Below are 27,913 nucleotides of genomic sequence, written 5' to 3' on the forward strand. Positions count from 1 at the left end.
GGCGTGTCAGATACTTGATCTTTAACGAGTGCAAGCCCGCCATCTTAAGTGAGGGAACCCAACCTGGCAGAGCCAAAACTCTAATGGTAAGGCGGATGTTGCCCCGGGATACAAACAAGTATTGAACGCGCTAAACGCGCGGACATTACAGAAATTAAAAAGTTGGGAAATTAATAAATTAAGGAAGGGGTGTTACAAGACCTAGTCCACAATGATTGGACAAACGGTACAGGTATAAACTAATACAAAAACATCATCCGTGCTTCCTTACAGCTGGTTTATCAATCCCAATAGGGAGGACAGGAATCTACAGCAGCAGGCTTGCAGACATCAAGTCACAACATCATCACTAGGCCGAATTATGATGAATATCAGGCAGTGTAGATAATATATTACACATACTATAACAGACATAATATACAAATGAGCGGTCGTGTTAGAAATCAACCTAGCAGTGATTAAAACTCATTACAAAGTTTATGTGATCAGGCTGTCATAAATCAATCTGACAGCAAAAAAACAAAACAAAAAGACCCTACATATGTGCAAAATTAACATATAACAAACTGGGACATAAAACATATTCTAAAGAATAGCCCATTATGCAGATGTGAAAAAAATATATGAAAAATGAATATGTAGTAAAAAATGAAAAAAATCAGATGAATAAAAAAATCATGCTATATAAAAATAGTATGATATAAAAAGTGCAATGAATTAATTTTAAATAAGGTAACACTGTTCTCAATGGAGATTCATAGTGTAGTCTAATAATTATAACAACAACCTCAGTGCCCTCAAAACAATTCCTTATATACACGAACTCAATGCCAAGTTATTAACATAAAAAACATTAAGTGTCCACTATCAAAGTGTAACCGTAATAGTAATAACAATATTGAGCAAGTGTAAATTATAAACAAAGGGTATGGAGAAAAAAAACTGGTTTCAAGAATTTTCTAAGAAACAGTTGACATCAACTTCAATGTTGAGTCCATGGGGTTCAAAGCTTCTTAGCGTATGAATCCACATCATTTCAGATTTTGAAATGCTCCTGACTAAATCATTTCCTCTCCAATGAGCCCGGAACTTATCAATCCCTATAAATGTTGTACCTGCGGGGTTTCTATCGTGTGTCACCAGGTAATGTTTCGAAACCGAGTGATTTGGAAAACTGCTCAAGATGTTTGTCACATGCTCATTAAGACGTATGTGTAGGGCCCGCTTAGTCCTCCCCACATACTGAAGCCCACAAGGGCATTGTAGGAGGTATATAACCCCCATCGTCGAGCATGTGATGAACGTATCAATGGGGTAACTGATGGACGTACGACTGGAGCAGAAATTTGTGGTCCTCTTAGGAATACCTGTATTAACTGCACAAGTATTACAGCGGCCACATTTGAAGAAGCCCACAAGCCCAGATAAAAACATAGATTGAATTTCTGGTGGGTCGAGGACATTAGGTGCCAATTTGTTTCTAAGGGGTTGTATCCCCCGAAAGACCACCTGTGGTTTAACTGGTAGAATTTTACTCAAAGTTTTATCGCTCTTCAAGATATGCCAGTGTTTAGCCACTATCTTTTTCACGCTAGCATGCTGACAGGAGTAGTCAGTCACAAAGGGGGTCTTAAAATCTGCCGATGTGTCCTTTTTGGGTTTTACCCTAAGTAATTCCTCTCGGTCAGTATTGATGACCGTCTCCAGAGTTTCATGAAGAGATTCTGCGGAATAGCCCTTTTCTATAAAGCGTTGAGTTAAAACTTCAGCTTGTTCTCGAAAAGTGTCATGATTGGTGCAGTTACGCTTCAGCCTAAGGAACTGCCCCTTAGGTACTGCACCTAACCAAGTTTTATGATGACAGCTGTCATTCGGAATGAATGAATTTCGATCTGAGCTCTTGAAGTAGGTCGAGGTAACAAATTGGTCATTATCCACTGAGATAGTCAGATCTAAAAAATTTATAGTTGACTGACTAGCTTCATGTTTGAGCACTATGCCTCTGTTGTTCCTATTCAAAAAAGACATGAAGCAAGACAGCTCAGCCTCAGACCCTTTCCATAGGAGGAGGACGTCATCAATATATCTGGCCCACAGCATTATCTGGGGCCTAGAAGATACATCGACGACGTCCTCCTCCCATTTGGCCATAAATAGATTGGCCAGGCTGGGGGCGTATTTGGCCCCCATCGCAACTCCGCGGTCCTGTCTAAAAAATTGGCCATTATGCCAGAAGAAGTTGTGTGTAGCTGCGTATTGCAGCAACTCCATAATGAAAGAGATCTGGGCCAACGGTAGGCCCGAATCTCTTTCAAGAAAAAACGAAACCGCCTCCAATCCCAGATTATGTGGGATCACCGTGTAGAGTGACACAACATCGGCGGTGACCAACCACATATCGGGAGATGGTTTGAGGCTAGATAAGGTATTGATAACTTGCCTCGTATCCTTTAAAAAGGAAGGCATTTTAGCCATCAAGGGTTGGAGAAAAAAATCGACATATTTGCCCACCCGGGACGTAACAGAGTCGATCCCACTGATGATCGGACGGCCCGGGGGGCAAATGGGATCCTTGTGCACCTTAGGGAGATAATATATTACCGGTACCCTAGGAGCTTTAGGAACCAGGAACTCCTTCTCTTTGGCATTGAGAATGCCAAGACGGGAGCCCTTATTAACTATTTTGACCAATGACTTTTTGTACTTATCACCGGGGTTGAGGGGGAGGCGGACATAGGTGTCACTGTCGTTCAAGATGCGTTGCATCTCAGCCAGGTAGTCAACTTTATTTAGGACCACTATCCCTCCCCCCTTGTCAGCGGGGCGGATGACCAAATCTTTATTATCACAAAGTGACTTGATGCCTTTCTCAATGTCTAACTTAGATCTTACTTTTTTGACATTCAGCTCATCTAGGTCCCTAAGTGTCAGATCCCTGAACACCCTAAGGGCTGCCGGTAGATGTCCTGGTGGATTAAAAGTGGAGGCATTAGCCAACCCTGAATGTGTGTAATTCAGAGCTGAAGTCCTAGAAGGGTTATAGGGGTTGGAGGAAAAATATCGCTGTATATTTATCTTACGTACGAATTTATGGATGTCCATGTATGTTCTGAATTTGTTAATATTTCTTGGGGGGGCATATTTCAGCCCCTTATCAAGGACATCTAACTCCGGACCGGAAAGGGTATGTGAACTTAAGTTAAAAATCCCTGCTCCAACTAAGTCTTTGGTCTTTTTGGGCTTTCTGGATTTCCCCCCTCTTGTCCCTCTTTTACCTCTGCTAATCTTTTGGTTCCCTGGGTGACCCTGGGAAAACCCCAATTAGGGTAAGGGTGACCAATGTTTTGACTCTGGTCAACGGGGTAACCAAACTCATAAGGGCCTGATGTAGCCACCTGGCCATTAGAGGACAAAGGATAGTGGTCAACATCGCCAGGATTATCCAATTGTCCCAAAGGCAAGAAATTATTATGCGTGAGAATGTTATAATCAGGTTCGTAGTTACCCGTGTAATGTGTAACATCATTACTTCTTAACCTATGTGTCACATTCGGGTGGGGGTCTTGGGGGTACATACCCCCCTGAGAGGGGCCTTGCATGCCCAATTGTCCCACTCTAAATTGCGGCGGATAGCCTGGAGGAGGACCATCATTATGGTATGGACCCCGTGGTTGGGCACTATTTGATCTATTTATAGTATTCTGGCCCCAAGTGGGGTTATAGTAGCCAGGGGGGGGAACAGGGGGTCCCCTCTGGCCACCACTCCCTCTCCCTTGGTTATGGAACTGGGAGGTCAGAGATTTTTTCCCTTTAGGTTGTCCCTTAGGGGTGCGGCTTTGGTTAGCTTTAACAAAAATGTTACTAAGTGGGGCAACGTTATAACCACCCACATTAGCTGAGATAGCCTCCATAGCAGGAGTGGCAACAGCAGCAGCCTCAGCAAGAATCTTTTTCTGCCATTCGAAAACAACATTTCCATGGTAATCCCCAAAATCTCTGTTGAATTTCTTTTTCTTTTTGATTTTTTGCTCCTTTTCTTCTTTTTCAAGAATCTTTAGGAGATGGGTAGACCTGTCTGTGTATTCCACACTAGGTATGAAAGGAGATAATTTATCTTTAATATTTAAAAAAAAAAAAAAAAAAAAAAAAAATATAAAAAAAAATATAAAAAAAAAAAAAAAAAATATAAAAAAAATAAAAAAAATAAAAAATAAAAAAAATAAAATAAATAAAAAAAATTAAAAAAATAAAAAAAATATTAAAGATAAATTATCTCCTTTCATACCTAGTGTGGAATACACAGACAGGTCTACCCATCTCCTAAAGATTCTTGAAAAAGAAGAAAAGGAGCAAAAAATCAAAAAGAAAAAGAAATTCAACAGAGATTTTGGGGATTACCATGGAAATGTTGTTTTCGAATGGCAGAAAAAGATTCTTGCTGAGGCTGCTGCTGTTGCCACTCCTGCTATGGAGGCTATCTCAGCTAATGTGGGTGGTTATAACGTTGCCCCACTTAGTAACATTTTTGTTAAAGCTAACCAAAGCCGCACCCCTAAGGGACAACCTAAAGGGAAAAAATCTCTGACCTCCCAGTTCCATAACCAAGGGAGAGGGAGTGGTGGCCAGAGGGGACCCCCTGTTCCCCCCCCTGGCTACTATAACCCCACTTGGGGCCAGAATACTATAAATAGATCAAATAGTGCCCAACCACGGGGTCCATACCATAATGATGGTCCTCCTCCAGGCTATCCGCCGCAATTTAGAGTGGGACAATTGGGCATGCAAGGCCCCTCTCAGGGGGGTATGTACCCCCAAGACCCCCACCCGAATGTGACACATAGGTTAAGAAGTAATGATGTTACACATTACACGGGTAACTACGAACCTGATTATAACATTCTCACGCATAATAATTTCTTGCCTTTGGGACAATTGGATAATCCTGGCGATGTTGACCACTATCCTTTGTCCTCTAATGGCCAGGTGGCTACATCAGGCCCTTATGAGTTTGGTTACCCCGTTGACCAGAGTCAAAACATTGGTCACCCTTACCCTAATTGGGGTTTTCCCAGGGTCACCCAGGGAACCAAAAGATTAGCAGAGGTAAAAGAGGGACAAGAGGGGGGAAATCCAGAAAGCCCAAAAAGACCAAAGACTTAGTTGGAGCAGGGATTTTTAACTTAAGTTCACATACCCTTTCCGGTCCGGAGTTAGATGTCCTTGATAAGGGGCTGAAATATGCCCCCCCAAGAAATATTAACAAATTCAGAACATACATGGACATCCATAAATTCGTACGTAAGATAAATATACAGCGATATTTTTCCTCCAACCCCTATAACCCTTCTAGGACTTCAGCTCTGAATTACACACATTCAGGGTTGGCTAATGCCTCCACTTTTAATCCACCAGGACATCTACCGGCAGCCCTTAGGGTGTTCAGGGATCTGACACTTAGGGACCTAGATGAGCTGAATGTCAAAAAAGTAAGATCTAAGTTAGACATTGAGAAAGGCATCAAGTCACTTTGTGATAATAAAGATTTGGTCATCCGCCCCGCTGACAAGGGGGGAGGGATAGTGGTCCTAAATAAAGTTGACTACCTGGCTGAGATGCAACGCATCTTGAACGACAGTGACACCTATGTCCGCCTCCCCCTCAACCCCGGTGATAAGTACAAAAAGTCATTGGTCAAAATAGTTAATAAGGGCTCCCGTCTTGGCATTCTCAATGCCAAAGAGAAGGAGTTCCTGGTTCCTAAAGCTCCTAGGGTACCGGTAATATATTATCTCCCTAAGGTGCACAAGGATCCCATTTGCCCCCCGGGCCGTCCGATCATCAGTGGGATCGACTCTGTTACGTCCCGGGTGGGCAAATATGTCGATTTTTTTCTCCAACCCTTGATGGCTAAAATGCCTTCCTTTTTAAAGGATACGAGGCAAGTTATCAATACCTTATCTAGCCTCAAACCATCTCCCGATATGTGGTTGGTCACCGCCGATGTTGTGTCACTCTACACGGTGATCCCACATAATCTGGGATTGGAGGCGGTTTCGTTTTTTCTTGAAAGAGATTCGGGCCTACCGTTGGCCCAGATCTCTTTCATTATGGAGTTGCTGCAATACGCAGCTACACACAACTTCTTCTGGCATAATGGCCAATTTTTTAGACAGGACCGCGGAGTTGCGATGGGGGCCAAATACGCCCCCAGCCTGGCCAATCTATTTATGGCCAAATGGGAGGAGGACGTCGTCGATGTATCTTCTAGGCCCCAGATAATGCTGTGGGCCAGATATATTGATGACGTCCTCCTCCTATGGAAAGGGTCTGAGGCTGAGCTGTCTTGCTTCATGTCTTTTTTGAATAGGAACAACAGAGGCATAGTGCTCAAACATGAAGCTAGTCAGTCAACTATAAATTTTTTAGATCTGACTATCTCAGTGGATAATGACCAATTTGTTACCTCGACCTACTTCAAGAGCTCAGATCGAAATTCATTCATTCCGAATGACAGCTGTCATCATAAAACTTGGTTAGGTGCAGTACCTAAGGGGCAGTTCCTTAGGCTGAAGCGTAACTGCACCAATCATGACACTTTTCGAGAACAAGCTGAAGTTTTAACTCAACGCTTTATAGAAAAGGGCTATTCCGCAGAATCTCTTCATGAAACTCTGGAGACGGTCATCAATACTGACCGAGAGGAATTACTTAGGGTAAAACCCAAAAAGGACACATCGGCAGATTTTAAGACCCCCTTTGTGACTGACTACTCCTGTCAGCATGCTAGCGTGAAAAAGATAGTGGCTAAACACTGGCATATCTTGAAGAGCGATAAAACTTTGAGTAAAATTCTACCAGTTAAACCACAGGTGGTCTTTCGGGGGATACAACCCCTTAGAAACAAATTGGCACCTAATGTCCTCGACCCACCAGAAATTCAATCTATGTTTTTATCTGGGCTTGTGGGCTTCTTCAAATGTGGCCGCTGTAATACTTGTGCAGTTAATACAGGTATTCCTAAGAGGACCACAAATTTCTGCTCCAGTCGTACGTCCATCAGTTACCCCATTGATACGTTCATCACATGCTCGACGATGGGGGTTATATACCTCCTACAATGCCCTTGTGGGCTTCAGTATGTGGGGAGGACTAAGCGGGCCCTACACATACGTCTTAATGAGCATGTGACAAACATCTTGAGCGGTTTTCCAAATCACTCGGTTTCGAAACATTACCTGGTGACACACGATAGAAACCCCGCAGGTACAACATTTATAGGGATTGATAAGTTCCGGGCTCATTGGAGAGGAAATGATTTAGTCAGGAGCATTTCAAAATCTGAAATGATGTGGATTCATACGCTAAGAAGCTTTGAACCCCATGGACTCAACATTGAAGTTGATGTCAACTGTTTCTTAGAAAATTCTTGAAACCAGTTTTTTTTCTCCATACCCTTTGTTTATAATTTACACTTGCTCAATATTGTTATTACTATTACGGTTACACTTTGATAGTGGACACTTAATGTTTTTTATGTTAATAACTTGGCATTGAGTTCGTGTATATAAGGAATTGTTTTGAGGGCACTGAGGTTGTTGTTATAATTATTAGACTACACTATGAATCTCCATTGAGAACAGTGTTACCTTATTTAAAATTAATTCATTGCACTTTTTATATCATACTATTTTTATATAGCATGATTTTTTTATTCATCTGATTTTTTTCATTTTTTACTACATATTCATTTTTCATATATTTTTTTCACATCTGCATAATGGGCTATTCTTTAGAATATGTTTTATGTCCCAGTTTGTTATATGTTAATTTTGCACATATGTAGGGTCTTTTTGTTTTGTTTTTTTGCTGTCAGATTGATTTATGACAGCCTGATCACATAAACTTTGTAATGAGTTTTAATCACTGCTAGGTTGATTTCTAACACGACCGCTCATTTGTATATTATGTCTGTTATAGTATGTGTAATATATTATCTACACTGCCTGATATTCATCATAATTCGGCCTAGTGATGATGTTGTGACTTGATGTCTGCAAGCCTGCTGCTGTAGATTCCTGTCCTCCCTATTGGGATTGATAAACCAGCTGTAAGGAAGCACGGATGATGTTTTTGTATTAGTTTATACCTGTACCGTTTGTCCAATCATTGTGGACTAGGTCTTGTAACACCCCTTCCTTAATTTATTAATTTCCCAACTTTTTAATTCCTGTAATGTCCGCGCGTTTAGCGTGTTCAATACTTGTTTGTATCCCGGGGCAACATCCGCCTTACCATTAGAATTTTGGCTCTGCCAGGTTGGGTTCCCTCACTTAAGATGGCGGGCTTGCACTCGTTAAAGATCAAGTATCTGACACGCCCCATGAAATGCACGTATTTAACGCGGTGACGCGGCACGCATCCTCATTCCCGTGACCACGTCTATACGAAGACGAAACGTTGGGAGGTTGGCGTGCTGACGTCATCGCGTACAGAGGACGTGCCTCGTTTGTTTGTTTGCCGGCCGGCTACATTTTATCTCTGCTGCATTGAATCTTTTTAATTGTAAGTGCTCTACTTTTTTTATTAATTAAACCTTGATGGTATTTCACTATGAGAGTTTGCATATCTTTCATGTTTCCTGGTTACCTGACCTCTGGATCAAAATGACCTGCCTGACAAGCGTCTTCCTGCTGTAGATCGTTACACACTGACATGCTAAACTGATCCTTTGAGGGTCGCTTATCTTTGGTAAGGGTCAGTGTGTTCGTCTGGTGGTGGGACCCCAGCTTTACTGCACAGTGTCTGTCAACTTTAGTCACTGGGAGTTAGTCTGTGTCTGCTTATCATCCGTTTTTGCACTATTTTTGTTTTTCTTTTTTTTCCCTTTACTTTTCACTGGGCTGAGTCTACGGAAGTAGGAACCCCTGTACCGCTCCACATAGGACCGCTCCACATATTTGTGGCTACAGTATGGATGGCTCTTCTTGATCCCCTGGGATCTATACTTCTGGTAAGGGTCAAGCCTGAACTCTCTCACTTGGATATTGTCCCAACTTTAAACCACAGATTTGGATTCACTTCCTAGTGTTTTTGGACTTTTTTTGGGGACTCTCTTCAATTTTATATTATATATTTTTTATTGATTTGTTTATGAACACACATTGAGATTTTATATTTCACATTTTGGTTTTTTGATTGAGCTGACTCTGGCTCAGCGTTTTTTTATTTTTATTTATATATGGTCACTCATTTATTATTTTTAGCGCAACTCCCACTTTTTAACTATAATTTATAAATGCCATTGGAGAAATAAGCTGCCACCACTTCACCATTTTTAGACGTAGGGCAGTAAGCAAGTGGTTTAACCACTTAAGCCCCGGACCATTTTGTTGCTAAATGACCGGGCCACTTTTTGCGATTTGACAATGCGTCGCTTTAACTGACAATTGTGCGGTCCTGCGACGTGGCTCCCAAACAAAATTTATGTCTTTTTTCCCCACAAATAGAGCTTTCCTTTTGTGGTCATTGATCACCTCTGTGGTTTTTATTTTTTGCGCTATAAACATAGAGCGACAATTCTGAAAATAATGCAATATTTTTTACTTTTTGCTATAATAAATATCCCCCAAAAATATATAAAGAAACATTTTTTTTCTCAGTTTATGCCGATACGTATTCTTCTAAATATATTTAGTTATAAATCGCAATAAGCGTTTATTGATTGGTTTGCGCAAAAGTTATAGCATCTACAAAATAGGGGATAGTTTTATGGCATTTTTATTAATATTTTTTTTACTAGTAATGGCGGCGATCAGCGATTTTTATCGTGACTGCGACATTATGGCGGACACATCGGACACTTTTGACACATTTTTGGGACCATTGTCATTTTTACAGCGATCAGTGCTATAAAAATGCACTGATTACTGTGAAAATGACACTGGCAGTGAAGGGGTTAACCACTAGGTGGCGCTGTAGGGGTTAAGTGTAAGTGAGTGAGTGAGAAACTTATATAGCGCAACACATGCAAACTGAATCGCCTCTGGGCGCTTAGTATCCGTTCCCTACTGTTCTTTTGCCTTCAGAAAAGATGGGTTTTGAGTTTTTTTCTGAAGGCCAGGTGATTCACCTCCATTTGAATGCTGGTTGGTAGAGCGTTCCATAGTCTAGGTCCTTGGATTAGATTTTGGTCGGTGGATCGGAGAACGCGATTGGGGTTGTGACTTTTTAATTTTTCGCATAGATATTGGGGGGCATTTCCTTGAACACACTTATGCGTCAGACAGAGTGCCTTAAAAGTAATTCTGTATTTTACTGGCAACCAATGAAGGGATTTCAGTGAAGGCGAGATTGATTCCCATGTTTTTTTCCTAGTCACGAGTCGAGCGGCCGTATTTTGAACGGCTTGCAGACGAGTGATTTGGTATTTTTGGGAGTCCGAGGTAAAGGGCATTTGCATAGTCGAGTCTGGAGTTGATAATTGTTCCCACCACGACTGCTATGTCTTCTTTCGGGATAAAGGGAACGAGTCTACGTAGTGTTTCTTACTTTAGGGGGGATGGGCTGTGTGTGACATGACACGGATCTCCGCTCCGATTTCACTAGGCAGAGCGGGGAGATGCTTGTTTACATTAGCATCTCCCCGCTCTATCTCTGCGTGAGACGATCGCGGGTATCCCATAGCGGTTTCACGGAGCTCGCGGTGGGCACGTGTCCTTCTCCCCAGGAGTGCCATTATGTAAAAAACGTTTTTCTAATAATTTTGAAAAAGGTGGAGAAAGATTAGAACACCTGTCTGGTTTGTGCTATTTTCCAAGGCTCCGTTTTCACCTGACATGAAGTGAGAGAAAATCTGCTACAGGGACATAGACAGAAATAATCACCTGACAGGAGTTCTAGCCTTCCCCTAGTCTATGGATGTAAATCATTTTTATTACTGTCTGTGCTGCTGTCAGAGAGTCCTCCACACTTCTTGCCTGGTAAAGCTTTGTCAGCAGGACAAGTAGTGAGGGCCTTTCTAATAATAATTTTAAATCTTTTTTCTTACTGAAGTTTTGTTAAAGTTTTTCGATATAACAAGAGAAGTAAAGCGGTACAGAAACAAAATGTACATGTGAAATATCAGTGCACATTGTACAACTATTGCTCCCCAGATACAAAATGAGAGCGGCATAAGTCTAATACTGTGATAGAATATGGATGAGACAGGACTTACAGAACATCAATTTTGTAAGAATAAGTTGAGCGTCTAAAACATAACAGTCATTTGTACTCAAAATAAAAAATTGCCAAAGGAACAGAATCCAGACAATCAAAGCAAAATCATGTAATCTAAACCATCAATATCCTCACGTCTCTAAGGCCTAGTACACACGAGAGGATTTATCCGCGGATACGGTCCACCGGACCGTATCCGCGGATAAATCCTCTTGAGGATTTCCACGGATTTGGATCCGATGGAGTGTACTCACCATCGGATCGAAATCCACGCCGAAATCCCCTCGCGATGACGTGTCGCGCCGTCGCCGCGATGATGACGCGGCGACATGCGCGACGCTGTCATAAAAGGAATTCCACGCATGCGTCGAATCATTATGACGCATGCGGGGGATCCCTTCGGACGGATCGATCCGGTGAGTCTGTACAGACCACCGGATCGATCCGCGGGAGCCAATTCAAGCGGATAGATTTGTAGACATGTCTACAAATTTTTATCTGCTGGAATTGGGAAATTTCCGCGGATAAATATCCGCAGGAATGTACACACCATAGAATCTATCCGCTGAAACCGATCCGCTGAGATTTTTCAGCGGATGGATTCTATCGTGTGTACGGGGCCTAAGGTGCAACTGAAGGATATAAGTGAGATGCCTAGCCAAAAAGAAAAAAAAAGAAGGGGGGGTTATATTTAAATTTAGGAGGCCATGACCCACCATATTCATCCGGAGACTGCGGTTGCTCAACAATAATGGAATTTTCCGTCGGAATTCTGATGAAGCTGACTTCCATCAGTCTTGCATACACACTGTGAGACTAAATACCGACCGTCCAAAACGCGGTGACGTAAAACACTACGACAAGCCGAGAAAAATTAAGTTCAATGCTTTCGAGCATGCGTTGACTTGATTCTGAGCATGCGTGGGTTTTTTCTCCGTCGGAGTTGCACACAGGAACTTCCAATCGTTTTTTTTTTTCCATCGGGAAAAAAATAAAACATGTTCTATTTCTGAACATCGATGGAAAAAGTCTGATGGGGCCCACACACAATCGGAATTTCCAATGAACAAAGTCCATTGGACTTTTTTCATCGGAAATTCCGATCGTGTGTACGTGGCAAAAGAGAGGGAAGAGAGGCAGCAAAAAAAACAGAGAAAGAAAGAAAGAGAGCGGGAGAGGGTAGTGAAGAAGAGAAGGGTCTTTAAAGCGGATGTGCCACGGGAAAATAATATTAAAAGCCAGCAGCTACAAATACTGCAGCTGCTGACTTTTAATATTAGGACACTTACCTGTCCTGGAGTCCAGCGCCGATCGCAGCAGAGGACGAGCGATCGCTCGTCTCTCTGCTGCTCCCCCTGCCATCCACGCTGAGGGAACCAGGAAGTGAAGCGCTGCGGCTTCACTGCCCGGTTCCCTATGGCGCATGCGCGAGTCGCGCCGCGCCCGCCGATTGGCTCCCGCTGTGTGCTGGGAGCCGAGTGTTCCCAGCACACAACGGGGGGGGGCGATGGGATGTGACGGAATGCCCGTCTTTTGCCCGTGAATGCCGGGCCGGAAGTGGGTGCAAATACCTGTCTTTAGACAGGTATCTGCACCCCCCTCCCCCCTGAAAGGTGTCAAATGTGACACCGGAGGGGGGGAGGGTTCCGATCAGCGGGACTCCACTTTAGGGTGGAGAACCGCTTTAAGCTTTAGCACATGGAACCTTTACAATTCTAATGCCGCATACACACGATTAGTTTTATTGTCGGGAAAACTGTCATGTTTTCTCTTGGACGAGAAAACCGGCCGTGTCTAGGATCTCCAGCAGTTTTCCTGGCGAGAAAACAACCGAGAATCACGACGGGATGTTTTCTTGGCAATCTTATACAAGCTGTACACTCACTACTTTACATTGTAGCAAAGTGTAATTTCTTTAGTGTTGTCTCTGAAAAGATATAATAAAATATTTACAAAAATGTGAGGGGTGTACTCACTTTTGTGAGATACTGTAAACTGAGAAAAATTATTAAATAAAACTGACATAAAACCAATTTCAGTTTTTCTTTAAAACAAAAGGAGCAATATGGCCAACTTCTGTCCTTTGATACCACGCAACATAATTACCAGCTGTCTTTTTTGTCACCTTTACGGGCAGCGAGAACAATAGTCTTCATAGCACAGCAACATAAATGTTATATATCCTAGTCCCTGTACAGGCTTAGGTCATTTTACATTCACAGTTGTAATTGCTATTAGCAGCTCTTTTACATACACTAATATTTTTGATAAATGGTCAAAGGAGAACAGCAGGCACATAATAGGAATGTTAGCTGTCTGACAAATAAACAGATGTCCATTTTGTAATAAAAAACCTGTACAGAATAAAGCCATATAAATGTAACAACATGTTATTAATGGCTGTGCTTGCTGTAGAACATTAATTGGCCCAGCTGTCAAAGATTGCAAAACATTTCTTGATCAATCAAATCTGACTTCAGCTTTGGGAATAGAGAATTCCTAGCACTCCATTCGCATTGTAATGTAAAAGTGTCGCATGAAATATTTTTTAGGACACGAAGGCTCCACGTTGCTAAATAGTTTTCAGAAATCTCACTTTAAGAATCTTTTTTTTTTTCTTCCTCATCGAAGAAGAAAGTAGTAGTTGTAGTTGAAGAAATATTGTAGCAGGCTAAGAATGAAAAAAAAAATGTTTTCAAATCCTGTTGGTAATTTATTTGATTGAATTACACCATTGTGGTTTAGGTGGAACAGGAAATTATGTTTTAATAATTGATTAGACATAAAGTTTAAAAATAAAGTCATAAAAATTGTGGTCTGCTCTTTCAGGAACACCAAGCGCACCGCTGAGGTTTGGATGGATGAATACAAGCAGTATTACTATCAGGCACGTCCCTCTGCCATTGGAAAATCATTTGGGAGGTGAGTTTACTATACACTCAATCACACACCATACAACATTCATTAAGATAATGTGGCCAATTTAATAAAGGAATATAGTATGTTCACCTTAGAAAGTGAATGTTTACTTTGTAAGGGATTTTTCACTGAGCTTATTGAAAGAGGTGAAAATTCACTTTGCAAAGTATACCCAATCACATGCAAAGTAGAAGTGTATTTATCGCACTTGATAAATGCTTCTTATACTGTGTGGCCCGGATTCACAGACATCCGCGCATATTTATGCCGCCGTAGCGTATCTTCTTTATGCTACGCCGACGCAGCGCAGAGAGGCAAGCACCGAATTCACAAAGCATTTGCCACCAAATCTGCGATGGGGTTTTTTAGGCCCCGTACACACGACCGGATCTATCCGCTGGGATTTATCCGCGGATCAGTTCCAGCGGATAGATCCGGTCGTGTGTAGGCCCGAGCGGACAATTTTCGGCAGACATTTGTCCAGCCGACGGATTCCCAGCGGATAAAATTTTTGTAGCATGCTACAAAATCTATCCGCTGGAATCCAGTCCAGCAGACTGATCCGGTCGTCTGTACAGACTCACCGGATCAGTCCGTCCGCTCCCATCCCTCGCATGCGTCGTAGTGATTCGACGCATGCGTGGAAGTATTTACCTTCCAGCGTCGTGCACGTCGCCGCATCATCGTCGCGGCGACGGCGCGACACGTGACCGCGGATGTTTTCCGCGCGGATTTTGATCTGATGGTGAGTACAAGCCATCGGATCAAAATCCGGAGGAGGAATGTCCGCTGGAAACGGTCCGGCGGACCGTTTCCAGCGGATAACCCCTCGTCTGTACGAGGCCTTAGGCGTAAGTCATCGTAAGTGGAAGTGGGCGTGAGCCATGCAAATGAGGCGTGACCCCATGCAAATGATGGGCCGAGCACCATAAAGCTACGAATAACGAACGGCGCATATGCGCCGTCCCGTGGACGCATCCAGTGCGCATGCTCAGAATCACGTCGAAACTACTCCCTAAGATACGACGGATCACTGCCTACGACGTGAACGTAACCTACACCTAGTCATATTCATGTACAACGTAAACGACAAAAGATACGACGGCTTGTGTTCCCTGGTCCATACCCTTGCATAGGTTGCGCCTCATATATGGGGAATAACTTTACGCCGGACGTACGACTTACGCAAAGCGTGTATATTAAGCGCCGGGCGCAAGTACGTTTGTGAATCGGCGTATCTCCCTCATTTGCATAGAAAATCAATGGGAGCGGCAAATGCGCCAAGCGTAAATATGCGCCCACGATACGACGGCGTAGGCAAGTTACGACGGTCGTAGGAAGCCTATTTTTAGGCGTATCTTAGTATGTGGGTCGGCGCATAGATACGACGGCGCACATTTGTACTTACGTCGGCGTATCTTGAGATATGTCGGCGCAAGTGCTTTGTGAATCCGGGCCTTTGTATATTTAGTTTCAGTACTGTCCATTCTGTGAATGAACTGAATAAATCATTTTGCAAGAATTACAGGATCAACATTCAGTATTGACTACATAAATCAATATTGAAATAAAAAATGTATAACACCACTGAACCCTAAGAGCCAGTTCACACACAGGCGGCACGACTTTGGGGGCGACTCGACAAGGTGATCTCAAGACGACTTGAGAGGCAAAATGACTTCTGTATTGAAGTCAATGCAAGTCGCCCCCAAAGTCATACAGGAACCTTGTTCTAAGTCGGAGCGACTTGCGTCGCTCCTATTAGAACGGTTCCATTGAATAGAGCGGACCGCGACTTGTCAGGCAGCTGAGTCACCTGACAGGTCGCCCCTGTGTGAACCGGCTCTAAAAGTCAAAGAAAAGTGGAGCCCTGTCATATTTTACCTTTGTGCTAAACACATTTGTTGCCAACAGTGGAACAGCATAGCTCACATCAAGTTCCCATCACTCATACTGATTTAACACTTTGAAGTACAAATTGATTTTTTTTTTTTTTTTAAGTCTGATATAATGATCAACAGTTGGAAGAATTAAAGGGGTTGTAAAGGTTTGTTTTTTATTTTCTAAATAGGTTCCTTTAAAGCGGGGGTTGACCCTAAAAAAAAATTCTAACATTACATTGAGCTGAGTTGTGACAATGACATTATGCTGACCTTTTTAAAATCCTTGCCGTACATACCGTTTTATCTATATTTTCACTGCGGCTTCCGGGTATGTAATCTGCGGGACTGGGCGTTCCTATTCACATGCTAATTGATTGACATGCTTCCCACCGGTGCATACAGCGCACCACGAGTTGCCGAAAGAAGCCAGACTGCGCACCGACGTTCGGCTTTTTTCGGCAACTCGTGATGCGCTGTATGCGCCGGTGGGAAGCATGTCAATCAATTAGCATGTGAATAGGAACGCCCAGTCCCGCAGGATTACATACCCGGAAGCCGCGGTGAAAATATAGATAAAACGGTATGTACGGCAAGGACATTAAAAAGGTCAGCATAATGTCATTGTCACAACTCAGCTCAATGTAATGTTAGAATTCTTTTTTAGGGTGAACCCCCGCTTTAAGCCAGTGCATTGTTGGTTCACTTACCTTTTCCTTCGATTTCCCTTCTAATAGGTAGATTCAGAGAGATTGGCCTAAAATTAGGACGACCTATCCTACTCTTTTTAGGCTACACCGCCTTAAATTATTTAGGTTAAAAGTGATTCTCAAACCACTTACCTTCAAATTTTAGGCGGCGTAGCCTAAAACGAGCGGGCGTAAGCGCGCCTAATTCAAATGACTGGGAGGGGGGCGTGTATTATTGAAATGAGGCTTGACCTCACGTTTTTTGACGTTTTTTACACTGCGCATGCGCCGGGCGACTACATTTCCCAGTGCGCATTGCGGCTAAGTAGGCCGTACGGGCCTATTGATTTCGACGCGTACGTAAACTACGTAAATCCCGATTCGCGGACGACTTGCGCAAACGACGTAAAAAATTCGAACCTTGCGGCGGGAACGGCGGCCATACTTAACATTGTTATTCCACCTCATAGGTGGAATAACTTTAGGCGGCCTATCGTGTACGGAAACGATGTAACTCGACGGTGTAGGCCCGGCGTACGCTCGTAAATCGTCGGGAATCGGCGTAGCCCCTCATTTACATAATCTAGGCCGGCCGCAATGGCAGCGCCATCTAGCGGGCAAAAGAAACATTGCAGCCTAAGATAGAATGGCGCAAGCCAGCCTATCTTAGATATGTTTAAGTGTATCTCTGTTTGAGAATACACTTAAACATAGGCCGGCTTAGATTCAGAGTTAGGTCGGCTTATCTGTAGATAAGCCGGCCTAACTCTTTGTGAATCTACCTATTTATGTTTTTTTTCTTTGTCTGAATTTCTCACTTCCTGTTTCTCCTCAGTAAGCTTTCCACCATCATCTGGCTGGGGGTTAGTCAGCCAGAACAGCTTACTGAGAAGGAACAGGAAGTGAGAAATTCAGACAATGAAAAACTAAATTTAGAAGAAAAATCTAAAGGAAAAGGTGAGTGCACTAGCTTTAAGGAACCTATTAAGAAAATAAAAAACGAACCTTTACAACCCCTTTAAGAGATATGTGCTTTATTATATAGTTTCTTATTGCAACTCTGAGCTGAAAGACTGAGATTGTACAATAATCTGAGTAATTGTAATCAATTTTAATGCTGACCCAGCCTTTTTCTGACATTTGTTGCTTACAAATTAAAATCAGTATTGTTTGCTAGAAAATTACTTAGAACCCCCAAACATTATATATAGTTTTTATTAGCAGAGACCCTAGAGAATAAAATGGTGGTCGTTGGAATATTTTATGTCACACTGTATTTGCACAGTGGTCTTTCAAACGCAATTTTCTTGGGGAAAAATACACTTTAATGAGTAAAAAAAAAACACAACAGTTACCCACATTTTTTCTATAATGTGAAAGATGATGTTACACCAAGTAAATAGATACCTAACATGTCAAGCTTTAAATCTTGTACTTAAAAATCTCCATAGGCGACGCCTTAACATTTTTTACAGGTTACCAGTTTAGAGTTACAGAGGAGGTCTAGTGCTCTAGAATTATTGCTCTCACTCTAATGATTGCGACGATACCTCACATTGTGGTTTGAACATCGCTTACATATGCAGGTGCCACTTAGATATGTGTTCGCTTGTGCCCGTGAGCACGGAGAGATGGGAAACTTTACATTATTTATGTATTTTCTTATTTATTATACTTTTTTTTTTTTTTACACTGTCCCTTTATTTTTTATCACTATTATGCCTATTACAAGGAATGGAAATATCCCTTGTAATAGAAATAAGCAGGACAGGTCAAAAGTTCCCCAGATCTCTCATGTACCTTAAACCACTTCAGTCCCGGAAGATTTGGCTGCTTAATGACCGGCCCATTTTTACGATATGGCACCGCATCGCTTTAACTGACAATTGCGCGGTCATGCGACGTTGTACCCAAACAAAATAGATTTTCTTTTTTTCCCACAAATAGAGCTTTCTTTTAGTGGTATTTGATCACCTCTGCGGTTTTTATTTTTTGCGCTATAAACAAAAGAAGAGCAACAATTTTGAAAAAAAAAACAACATTTTTTCCTCAGTTTAGGCCGATATGTATTCTTCTACATATGTTTGGTAAAAATTGCAAAAAGCATATATTGATTGGTTTGCGCAAAAGTTATATCCTCTACAAACTATGGCAAAGATTTATGGCATTTATATGGCGTTTTTTTTTTTTTACTAGTAATGGCGGTAATCTGCGATTTTTAGAAGTATTGAGACATTGCGGCGGACAGGTCGGACACTTTTGACCCATTTTTGGGACCATTGACATCTACAGAGCTATAAATATGCACTGATTACTATGTAAATGTCACTGGCAGGGAAGGGGTTAACACTGGGGGGTGATCAAGGGGTTAACTGTGTTCCCTATGTGTGTGTTCTTACTGTGGGGGGATGGGACTAACTAGGAGAGATGACAGATTGCTGTTTCTACTTTGTAGAAACACACAATCTGTCTTCTCTCCTCTGGCAGCACAGGGATTTGTGTGTTCACACACAAACCCCCATGCTGCAGCTCGTGCCACCTAACGGACAAAAAAAAGACACTGGGGTTATGGCATCTAGCTGCAGCCATAACCCCAGGATTTAACATTAAAAACATGATGTACATTTATAGTTAGGCAGTTGGTAAGTGGTTAATATAGTTCCTCTGGTTCAGATCACGTGACTGTTAAATGCTGTGTTGTTGGTGTACTGCACCTGATATTGTTCATGTGTTTTGTGCTCCCTGCAGTGTAGCAGACAGAGTGGAGCTGCGGAAGAAGATGAGCTGTAAATCCTTTCAGTGGTATCTCCAAAATGTGTACCCTGAGCTAAAGTAAGTAAATCAAGAGGGTAAGAGTAGAAATTCATATTGGGGCATTAAAGTATTAACTGACGTTCTTTATGACAGAATCCTATTGTTACCTTACGTCTTTGGAAATGTAGTTGTCTGTTATAGTGGTTCTCCGTAGAGCTCCATCAAGCAATGTATCAATAGCTCTATGAGCATATGCACTGATTGCTTTTCCCTAGCCCAGGGGTGCCCAACCTTTTGAAGCATGAGGGCCACTTAAGCAACTCAGTAACTGGTCGTGGGCCACAATTAGCGGAGCGGGTGGATGGCAGGTCCGTGTCCGCTCTGCATATGCAAAGCAGACACGGACAAAGCTCACTAAACTTTTTTGCAGATTGGAGGTAGGACATAAGTCGGTTTACATCTGCAACTCCTTAGAGGTAAACAGAGACTCCAATTGGGTCGGAAGGACCGTGCGAAAGGGGCCCAGGGCTGCTTTCACACTGATGCACTGCGGTTTACCCGCACCGTGGGTGCAACGCAATGTACCTTTTCGCTTTCCTGCACTTTGTAATAGACTTCTATTATATTCTGCAGGTTTGGTGCACTTTCAGAAAGCTCACCAAACTCGCAGGTAATAACAGAAGTCTAGGGCTCAGTGCAGATAACCCACAGGTAAACTGCTCTACATCTGCAGATCAGTTTGAAAGCAGCCCAGTTTACACTGTGATTTTAGTAATAAACTGACCTTTAAACACAGTATTCTATTCCATCAGAGAGCAGGAGGTCGTGGGCCACATCAGAGGGCTCCGTGGGCCACATGTGGCCCCCGGGCCACTTGTTGGGCACCCCTGCCCTAGCCCTTCGGGGTGTCTCATAAAGGTTGACAAGGCCATAGTTCAATCACTCTTGCAGTGCCTGTGTATGGGCACCCTCTTAGTTTTATATTGCAGTCTACGTTTGTATACAGTATATCTATACATAAAGAGGAACTGAACTCTGGAAGCTGTGCCCAAAATAATGCAGACAGAGGACAAAGAACTAGTTAATAGGATTGCATGTGGTCTCCCTGCAGATGGTCTTTCCACATTAATGACTTACCGTGCCTTGTTCTGCTTTCTGTTGAGTGTAGGGTGGCCATCTTGGTAGAAGCAGGGCTTTGTTTCCACATGTCAGAGCCTCCAGCATGTAAAACAGTGAGCAGCACAGTAGTGACATCACCAAATTTCACTTCAAATCTCCTGAGACTAGCAGTCAGGGGCAACAGTGCCTTAGATCAGTGTTTCTCAACTCCAGTCCTCGAGGCGCCCCAACAGGTCATGTTTTCAGGATTTCCCTCAGATGAAATGGCTGTGGTAATTACCAAGGCAGTGAAACTGATCAAATCACCTGTGCAAAATAATGGATAGCCTGAAAACATGACCTGTTGGGGCGCCTTGAGGACTGGAGTTGAGAAACACTGCCTTAGATATCACACTGCAGATATACAGCTGTGAAGTTGAAGGCACAGGAGTGCCTAGGCATATTCACATACCAGAAAGAACATTATTTTTCAGGAATTGTAGACTTTTTCAGGGTACTGCTAAGGCACAACTAACATTGGTATATGTTCCTATAGCATATTTTGAGTTCAATCCCACTAAAATATAAGCCAGTCCTGTATGGGCCTAAAACCAAGTGAGTGACTAAAAAGTTAAACTTGTAAAATTAACTCCTCGTATATAACTCTAAATGAGCCATCTCAAAATTTTTACCCTTGAAATAATTTTCAGGTTACAAAGAACCCCTGGTAAAATTAGTCAATCAAGGGTCATTGGGAAAATGTCCCTTTACATTGGTGGTGGTAAGAAGAATGCCTCGCTTGCAGGGGTGAATGACACCCTGCCGGTCATGAAGCTGGATCTACCAATTGGTGTTGGACCTATAACTTTTCAGGTACCATCAGATGGGAGGTCGGTTAGGTAGAGCTCAAGGAACCACTAGCCACCCCTGGAGGAACCTTAGTTTTCCATGGAACCCTGGTTGAGAATGGCTGCTTTCTCATTAAGCCTTTGAGGTGCTATATGTTGTATATAAAGCTAGGTAGACTTCCCCTTTTCAGTAGCGATAACCTACTAGAAGATCAAAGAGCAGATAGAACACAAATGGAGTATAAGAGGAATGATAACAGTTCCTTCTGTACAGAGTAATTAGAGCATGCAACTGGTAAATAAAGGGGTGGCAAATGATTGTTGAGTTTCCTGGCACAATTGTTTCAGATGCATTACCTTCTCCATCTCCTGTAGATGTTAGCTTATTGCACAAACATTTGCTAAGATGATAAACTGTATCTGCCGTCATAACTGGTATGGCAGCTTTTTTTCTTTGCATCTACTGGGCAATATTTGTGGCATGTATGAATTCTCTAGGATTTTTTGATATGCAGTTAGTTTTATCATACATGTGTTTTATTCTTAAATACACTAAAGCATATCATTCTGCATGCAGGATCCCAGAGAAGGAGGTGATCACTGGGATAATAAAGCAGGGAGCAAACTGTCTGGAGTCTCAGGGACCAGATACAGCAGGGAATATTCTGGCTGGTGTGGGAGTCTGCAAGGGAACTGCAAGTAATGCACTGGCCACACAGGTAACAGAAAAATAACTTGTCTATCTGCGCTAAAAAAGTGTTTCATATGATGTCATTGTAGTAATAAAATAAAGTTACAGAAGATCCAAGGCCAATTTAACAAAAGGACATTTTACCCTTGGGCCACCAATAGACATGCAAGTAATAAACTGGAGAGGATATAGAAGTGTCTTTTAATCCTTAAAGCGGTAGTAAAGCCCGCTTTGTGATTTTTACCTACAGGTAAGCCTATAATAAGACTTACTTGTAGGTAAAATATCTCCTAAATGTGCACCATTAGGAGATATTCACCACGGATGCAGCCGATGACGTCACCGGCGCATGCGCTCTGAAGCTCCAGCATACTGTGCCGGTGTCCTGACGAGTAAGCCCCCCTATCGAGAAATGCCCGGCCGGAACTGCGCATGCTCAGTACGGAGCCGCCAGAAGCCGCTGAACATCTGAATTTACGATCAGCTGTAGACGCCGCCTGCGCACAATAGCCACATACTGCCACACACTCCCGATGCTCATGCAAGTCTACAAGGGGCGGATTTGTTCATGATGGGCACGTGTAATATCTCTGCAATTCCCCTACACGTGTTTGCGGGGCGTGTTTAGCCAACTGAAAGGCGGGTTTTTCCCAATGTTAGCAGAGATATATTTGTTTAGGAGATGTGTTTGAGTTTCCTGAAAAATTCGGCCCCCATCTTAGCAGCACTGCCTATCATTACAAAAAAAGCTCCCTTCATGTAGGCATCCGCCCCTCACACGCGCCCATCATGAACAAATCCGCCCCTTGCAGACTTGCACAATCATCGGGAGCATGCGGCACAATGTCGGCTTTTGTGCGCAGGCGCCGTCCACAGCTGATTGTAAATTCAGATGTTCAGCTTTCCGCGGCTCCATACTGCGCATGTGCTGAGCATGAGCAGTTCCGACTGGGCATTTCTCGATTGGGGGCATTTCTCGACAGAATCCTGGACCTTCAGAGCTTCGTGCAGAAACCGAGGACTCCCAGAAGAAGGACTGGGGAAGATGTCATCCCTCTCAGCATGCTGCTGGAGGGCTATTTCATAATATTCAATATTTTTGAACACTGCAGCTGTTCACTACCGTTTTAAAGCGATATTAAACCCAAAACCAAAAATGTGATACATTGCTGCTTATCAATTATTGGATGTGATTTGTGCATAGCCAGCTTAAAGCTGCTCCCTCCATATTTGGTTTGCAGAACATCCCCTTTCTCCTCCATAACATTGGGTGGATGTGTATCTTAGTTCATAGACTTGGACTGGGCAGGGCAGGTAACACTACTTGAGATTTCAGGGTTGTAGAGGCAAAGTGTACAGGAAGTTAGAAGCTCTCAGGATTTCTGGTAGTATCAATGGTCTGCACTTAATAAACATGTTCATATTACAAAACACATGGTATATTTACCAGCCCAAAGGGGAACAAATAAGAGAATTTCATTGTTACGGTCTATAAACACTTTAACTTAAATCCACTGTCCACATCCACAATGGTTTTATCAAAGGTCGATGCACCGTGCTGTAATTCAGATACCACCTCTTCGAACCTATCTGGGTAATCTGCTTCTGATGCTGCAAGTGTCCGGTATATGAAAGTTTTTCTTTGAAATTGTGTTGTAGGCAAAGCCAATTTTACCAGGTCACCAGAGTTCAGTTTCCGTCTTCAGGGTACGCTGAACAATACAGATCGCACCTGTCTGTCTAAAGCTATTGAACTAGGAGATTGCAGTGGCCATAATTAAATAGAAAATTTACCTGTTGACTCACTCCTGATAATGTTTCCAGACATCCTCATACACTGACAAGTGCACCCCTCATAGTTTCTATTTATCCCTACAATCAAAAAAGCTTGGCTCAGTTTATCCAGCAGCAACTGGAGCAATGCAGCAGAATACAAAAATTTGCTTATGTTCACAACTTCTAGATTTGACAGTGATAATTTAGTACCGGGAAAGGGCATAAAAGGGCCCAAGGCAGCACAAATGAAATAAAGCCATGGGCAAGAGACCTCTTCTGTGTTCTTTGCATTGGTACAATGATATCTCACAGCAACTCTGCTGGTAGTGATGAAAATAGCGTAGAGCTGTCATAATCTCCATTGCATTACCCCACCCCCCCTCTTGTCAACACTGATAAATCCTAGGCTATATGATTGAAATAAAGCTATGCTAACATGGTTAAAATAAATGTTAGAATGTATATTTCCCTTCAATGCTATAAAAGGTTTTATTTCATGTTGAAGGTAAATAATGACAGTATGGCTGCATCGGATTCGCCAATGAAAAAATGATCTCTTCATTACACTGAAAGGATTGGTTAGAGAAGATAATTCAGAAATATTGTGGCCATAGGAAGCAGTAATATTACATGCAGTGCTCCCAGTTTAATGTCATAATGCTCCCAATTTTTTTAAATAATTTGACTATTTTAGCTTACATTGGAGGTCAACTAAAACCTCCTCAACGCTGTAGGAGAGAGGTCGCAGTGTGAAAGTTTTAGTTTACCTGCTGTTTAGCTGCTGTCACAGAGAGTCCTGATGCAGACATGACTATGGTATTAACTACGGCTTATGCTATTAACATAAACATAAAAAACCCCATCCCTTCCCCTAGTAACCACACAAGACTTGAATGGGGTAAATTGGCCAAGACGGCCATTTTATTAACCAAAATATAACCCAAAATATATATACATATATATAACTTTCAACAATTAACCATAATAAACATAATAACACATTAACCTTTATTTATAAACTTCCAGTCGTTTTTACCACCCTGGGGCACAAGAGGCCAACACCTCCGCCACTCGCGGCCATCGAGAACCCCCATACCAGTAAACATCAACCCTTAAAAAACAGGGCGAGTGGGTGGTGAAGCTCCTTACCCTGTGCTGCCTGGTGGCGACTGGCTCCCTCCCCTTCCTCTTCCTTTCCTTCTCTCGGCCTCCTCCTCTCCCTATTAGCTCTACCAACCTCCTCCTAGCAGGCGTCCTACTGTATCCAGCCATTAACCCCTGTCATGCTGCCCCTCCACTGATGCCTGCGGCAATGCTCCGTGCCTTTCTTTCTCCTGCCTGCGTCGGACACAGCTAACTATCCTGTCCCTGGTGCTGCAGGATTGGTGAGATGTGGAGGGATTGTGTGTGATGGGGGGGTATCTGGAGGGGGGGGGGCGATCAGAGTGGAGGGATGGGGGGGTCTGGGGGTGTGATCAGAGTGGTGGGAGCTGGTGGGGTATCTGGAGGTGTGATCAGAGTGGGGGAATCTGGGTGGTCAAATCTGGGGGTGTGATCAGAGTGGAGGAATTGGGGGGATATATGGGGGGTGTGAGCAGAGTGGGGGGTATCCGGGGGGTGTAATCAGGATGGAGGTATATAAAAGTCCATGGATTAGGGGGAGAAAATGACTTGCCTTGCCCCAGGTGTTGAAAACCCACGCTATGCCACTGCTGCCAAGGGAAAAACTAAGTTCATATGCAACTGATGGTGTAATCCAATCTGCTGCTGGTGATTGGCTGGCTGTATGGGGACAATTCTTTGTAGGGTTATGTGTGAACATACCATACAAAATGCTAGTTTACTATTATACATGACAGAAAATGCCTAGAACTTGGACTCTTTTAAATACTGTACAGGACGCCAGGATCGCATCATGGACAGCAGGTATATTTCCCCACTATTTGAATTATGATCCCTTTAAGGGGGATGATTTGAAAGCAATGTTGAGTATTCAAGTGTTCCCACCCATGCAGGGTAAGGGGTTCTGGGGGTAGTCCAGTTTAGAAGACAGGACTGATTTTCAGTACTCCCGAGATTTCCAAGGCCTCATTAGGGGTTCAAAATGTTTAAGGTTCAAAGATTTTAGGGAGGGAAGACCCTCCAAACACTTAATGCAAGAGCTTTGGTCCTAAAGGTGTTTCAGAGTCCAGAAAAGGAAAAGGAAACCGTCGGCACCTGTCTATAATGAGAGAGCAGGACGCACTTAAAGGGTTTGTAAAGGTACAATTTTTTTTTCTCCTAAATAGCTTCCTTTACTTACCTCATCCTTCGATTTTGCTTTTAAATGTCCTTAGTTCTTCTGAGAAATCCTCACTTCCTGTTCTTCTGTCTGTAACTCCACACAGTAATGCAAGGCTTTCTCCCTGGTGTGGAGTGTCGTGCTCGCCCCCTCCCTTGGACTACAGGAGAGTCAGGATGCCCACTAACACACAGCTCCTTTCTCTATCTGCAACGTAGAGAGCGTCCTGACTCTACTGTAGTCCAAGGGAGGGGGCAAGCATGACACTCCACACCAGGGAAAATGCCTTGCATTACTGTGTGTCACAAACTATGGTGAACGAGAGTGAACCACAACTGCAGTTAGCGAAGGTTTCAATGCACCTCTGTATGTTATGTGAAGTTTCAGTATTGGACCCCAGGCGTCACTCCAATCAGAGAAAAGGAGATTGGGGGTTCACTACATCATCTCTCTCACATATAGGTATGCGTTGAGCTACTAAGGGTGGAGGTATTACAACATGCCTCCAACCGCTAGCGTTAAAAGATTACGATAAACGTGAATAAGCACAACCAATGCACTTCTCTATGCAAGTGATTATCAGTACTGGACCCCAGGCGTCACTCCAATCAACAAGTTTGGGGGTTCTGTACATCATATCACTTTACATAAAGAAATGCATTGGGCTACTAAGGGAGTAGGTATAAAATACCTACAATCCTTAGCATGAAAAAGTAAGACCAAACATGTTCAACATTTTAGGGTGGAAGCCCGTATACATTTAACAACATATGTCAAGCACGTAGTATAGGAGAATACAGTATGCTACTAGCATTTGCATAAGAGAGGCAAATATAGCTCAGGTAGTTTTAGAGTGTATGTCCCTTTAAGATATTGCAGAGCTGTCAGCTGAAGAACCACTAAGTAAACTCAAGCAACGGGTTACTATTAATTATGCCAGATCCAAATACAGTACTTTGTAAAGCGTATATAAGAATTTAATAATCCTATAGCAGTTATAGTACTTATCCGTTAGCAGGGAAGAGTGTTTCCTGTAAGCTAGTAGCACCCTTGGAATTCTATAGTGCAGGGTCTCCTGAAGGAAGATCTCTTAGGGTGTCCCAGCAATGGCAATCAGTATAGCAGCATGGATCCAGCTAGGGCATTAGCTTAATTAAGGTAGGCATCCAGCGTAGCAAGGTTTGCAGATTAGGAATTGATGATACCAATTTTGTAGCGTAGCCGGCTACGGCTTACAATAATAGAACAGTGTGCAGTCTGCACGCTGTTCTGTTTATAGGTGCGAGACAGGTGTAGTGCATAAGGCACTAATTTGCCTCGCACTTCCGTGTTCCACGCTGGAACGCACGCAGCGCCGGGCGATGCCGTCATCGCGTGGTCGCCGTATGCGCTCCAGAGTGGAACGCAATGCGGCGACGAGTGCCGTTTACACTGTGTGGAGTTACAGACAGAAGAACAGGAAGTGAGGATTTCTCAGAAGAAATAAAGACATTTAAAAGCAAAATTGAAGGATGAGGTAAGTGAAGGAGGACTGCACTAAGGTAAAGGAAGCTATTTAGGGAATTTTTTTTTACCTTTACAACCCCTTTAAGTGAGCAGGGTGGACTAGCTTGGGACTGAGCCAAGGTTGCTGAACTGTGAAAACCTCCTCTTTGGAACCCCTGAAGTAGACGGGAAACCCCTAAACCCCAGTGTGGAACTGGAATAGTGGTGGAGCCCATCACTTGTTTTTCTGTTGCACAAGAATTATGGACTACTTT

The 27,913-nt window shown here is 43.0% G+C and overlaps 1 protein-coding gene across 1 annotated transcript in view; it reads left to right on the forward strand.

The window, feature by feature from the left end:
• GALNT16 (polypeptide N-acetylgalactosaminyltransferase 16) overlaps nt 1-27,913 on the forward strand; it is a 212,056-nt gene that overhangs the window by 177,500 nt on the left and 6,643 nt on the right. The window contains exons 11-13 of the mRNA XM_040333412.1: nt 14,047-14,139; nt 19,454-19,537; nt 21,983-22,124. Coding sequence (XP_040189346.1) covers nt 14,047-14,139; nt 19,454-19,537; nt 21,983-22,124 — 319 coding nt within the window. The remainder of the gene's footprint in view (nt 1-14,046; nt 14,140-19,453; nt 19,538-21,982; nt 22,125-27,913) is intronic.

Source organism: Rana temporaria, chromosome 13 (assembly GCF_905171775.1).
Source record: "Rana temporaria chromosome 13, aRanTem1.1, whole genome shotgun sequence".
Lineage (NCBI taxonomy): Eukaryota > Metazoa > Chordata > Amphibia > Anura > Ranidae > Rana > Rana temporaria.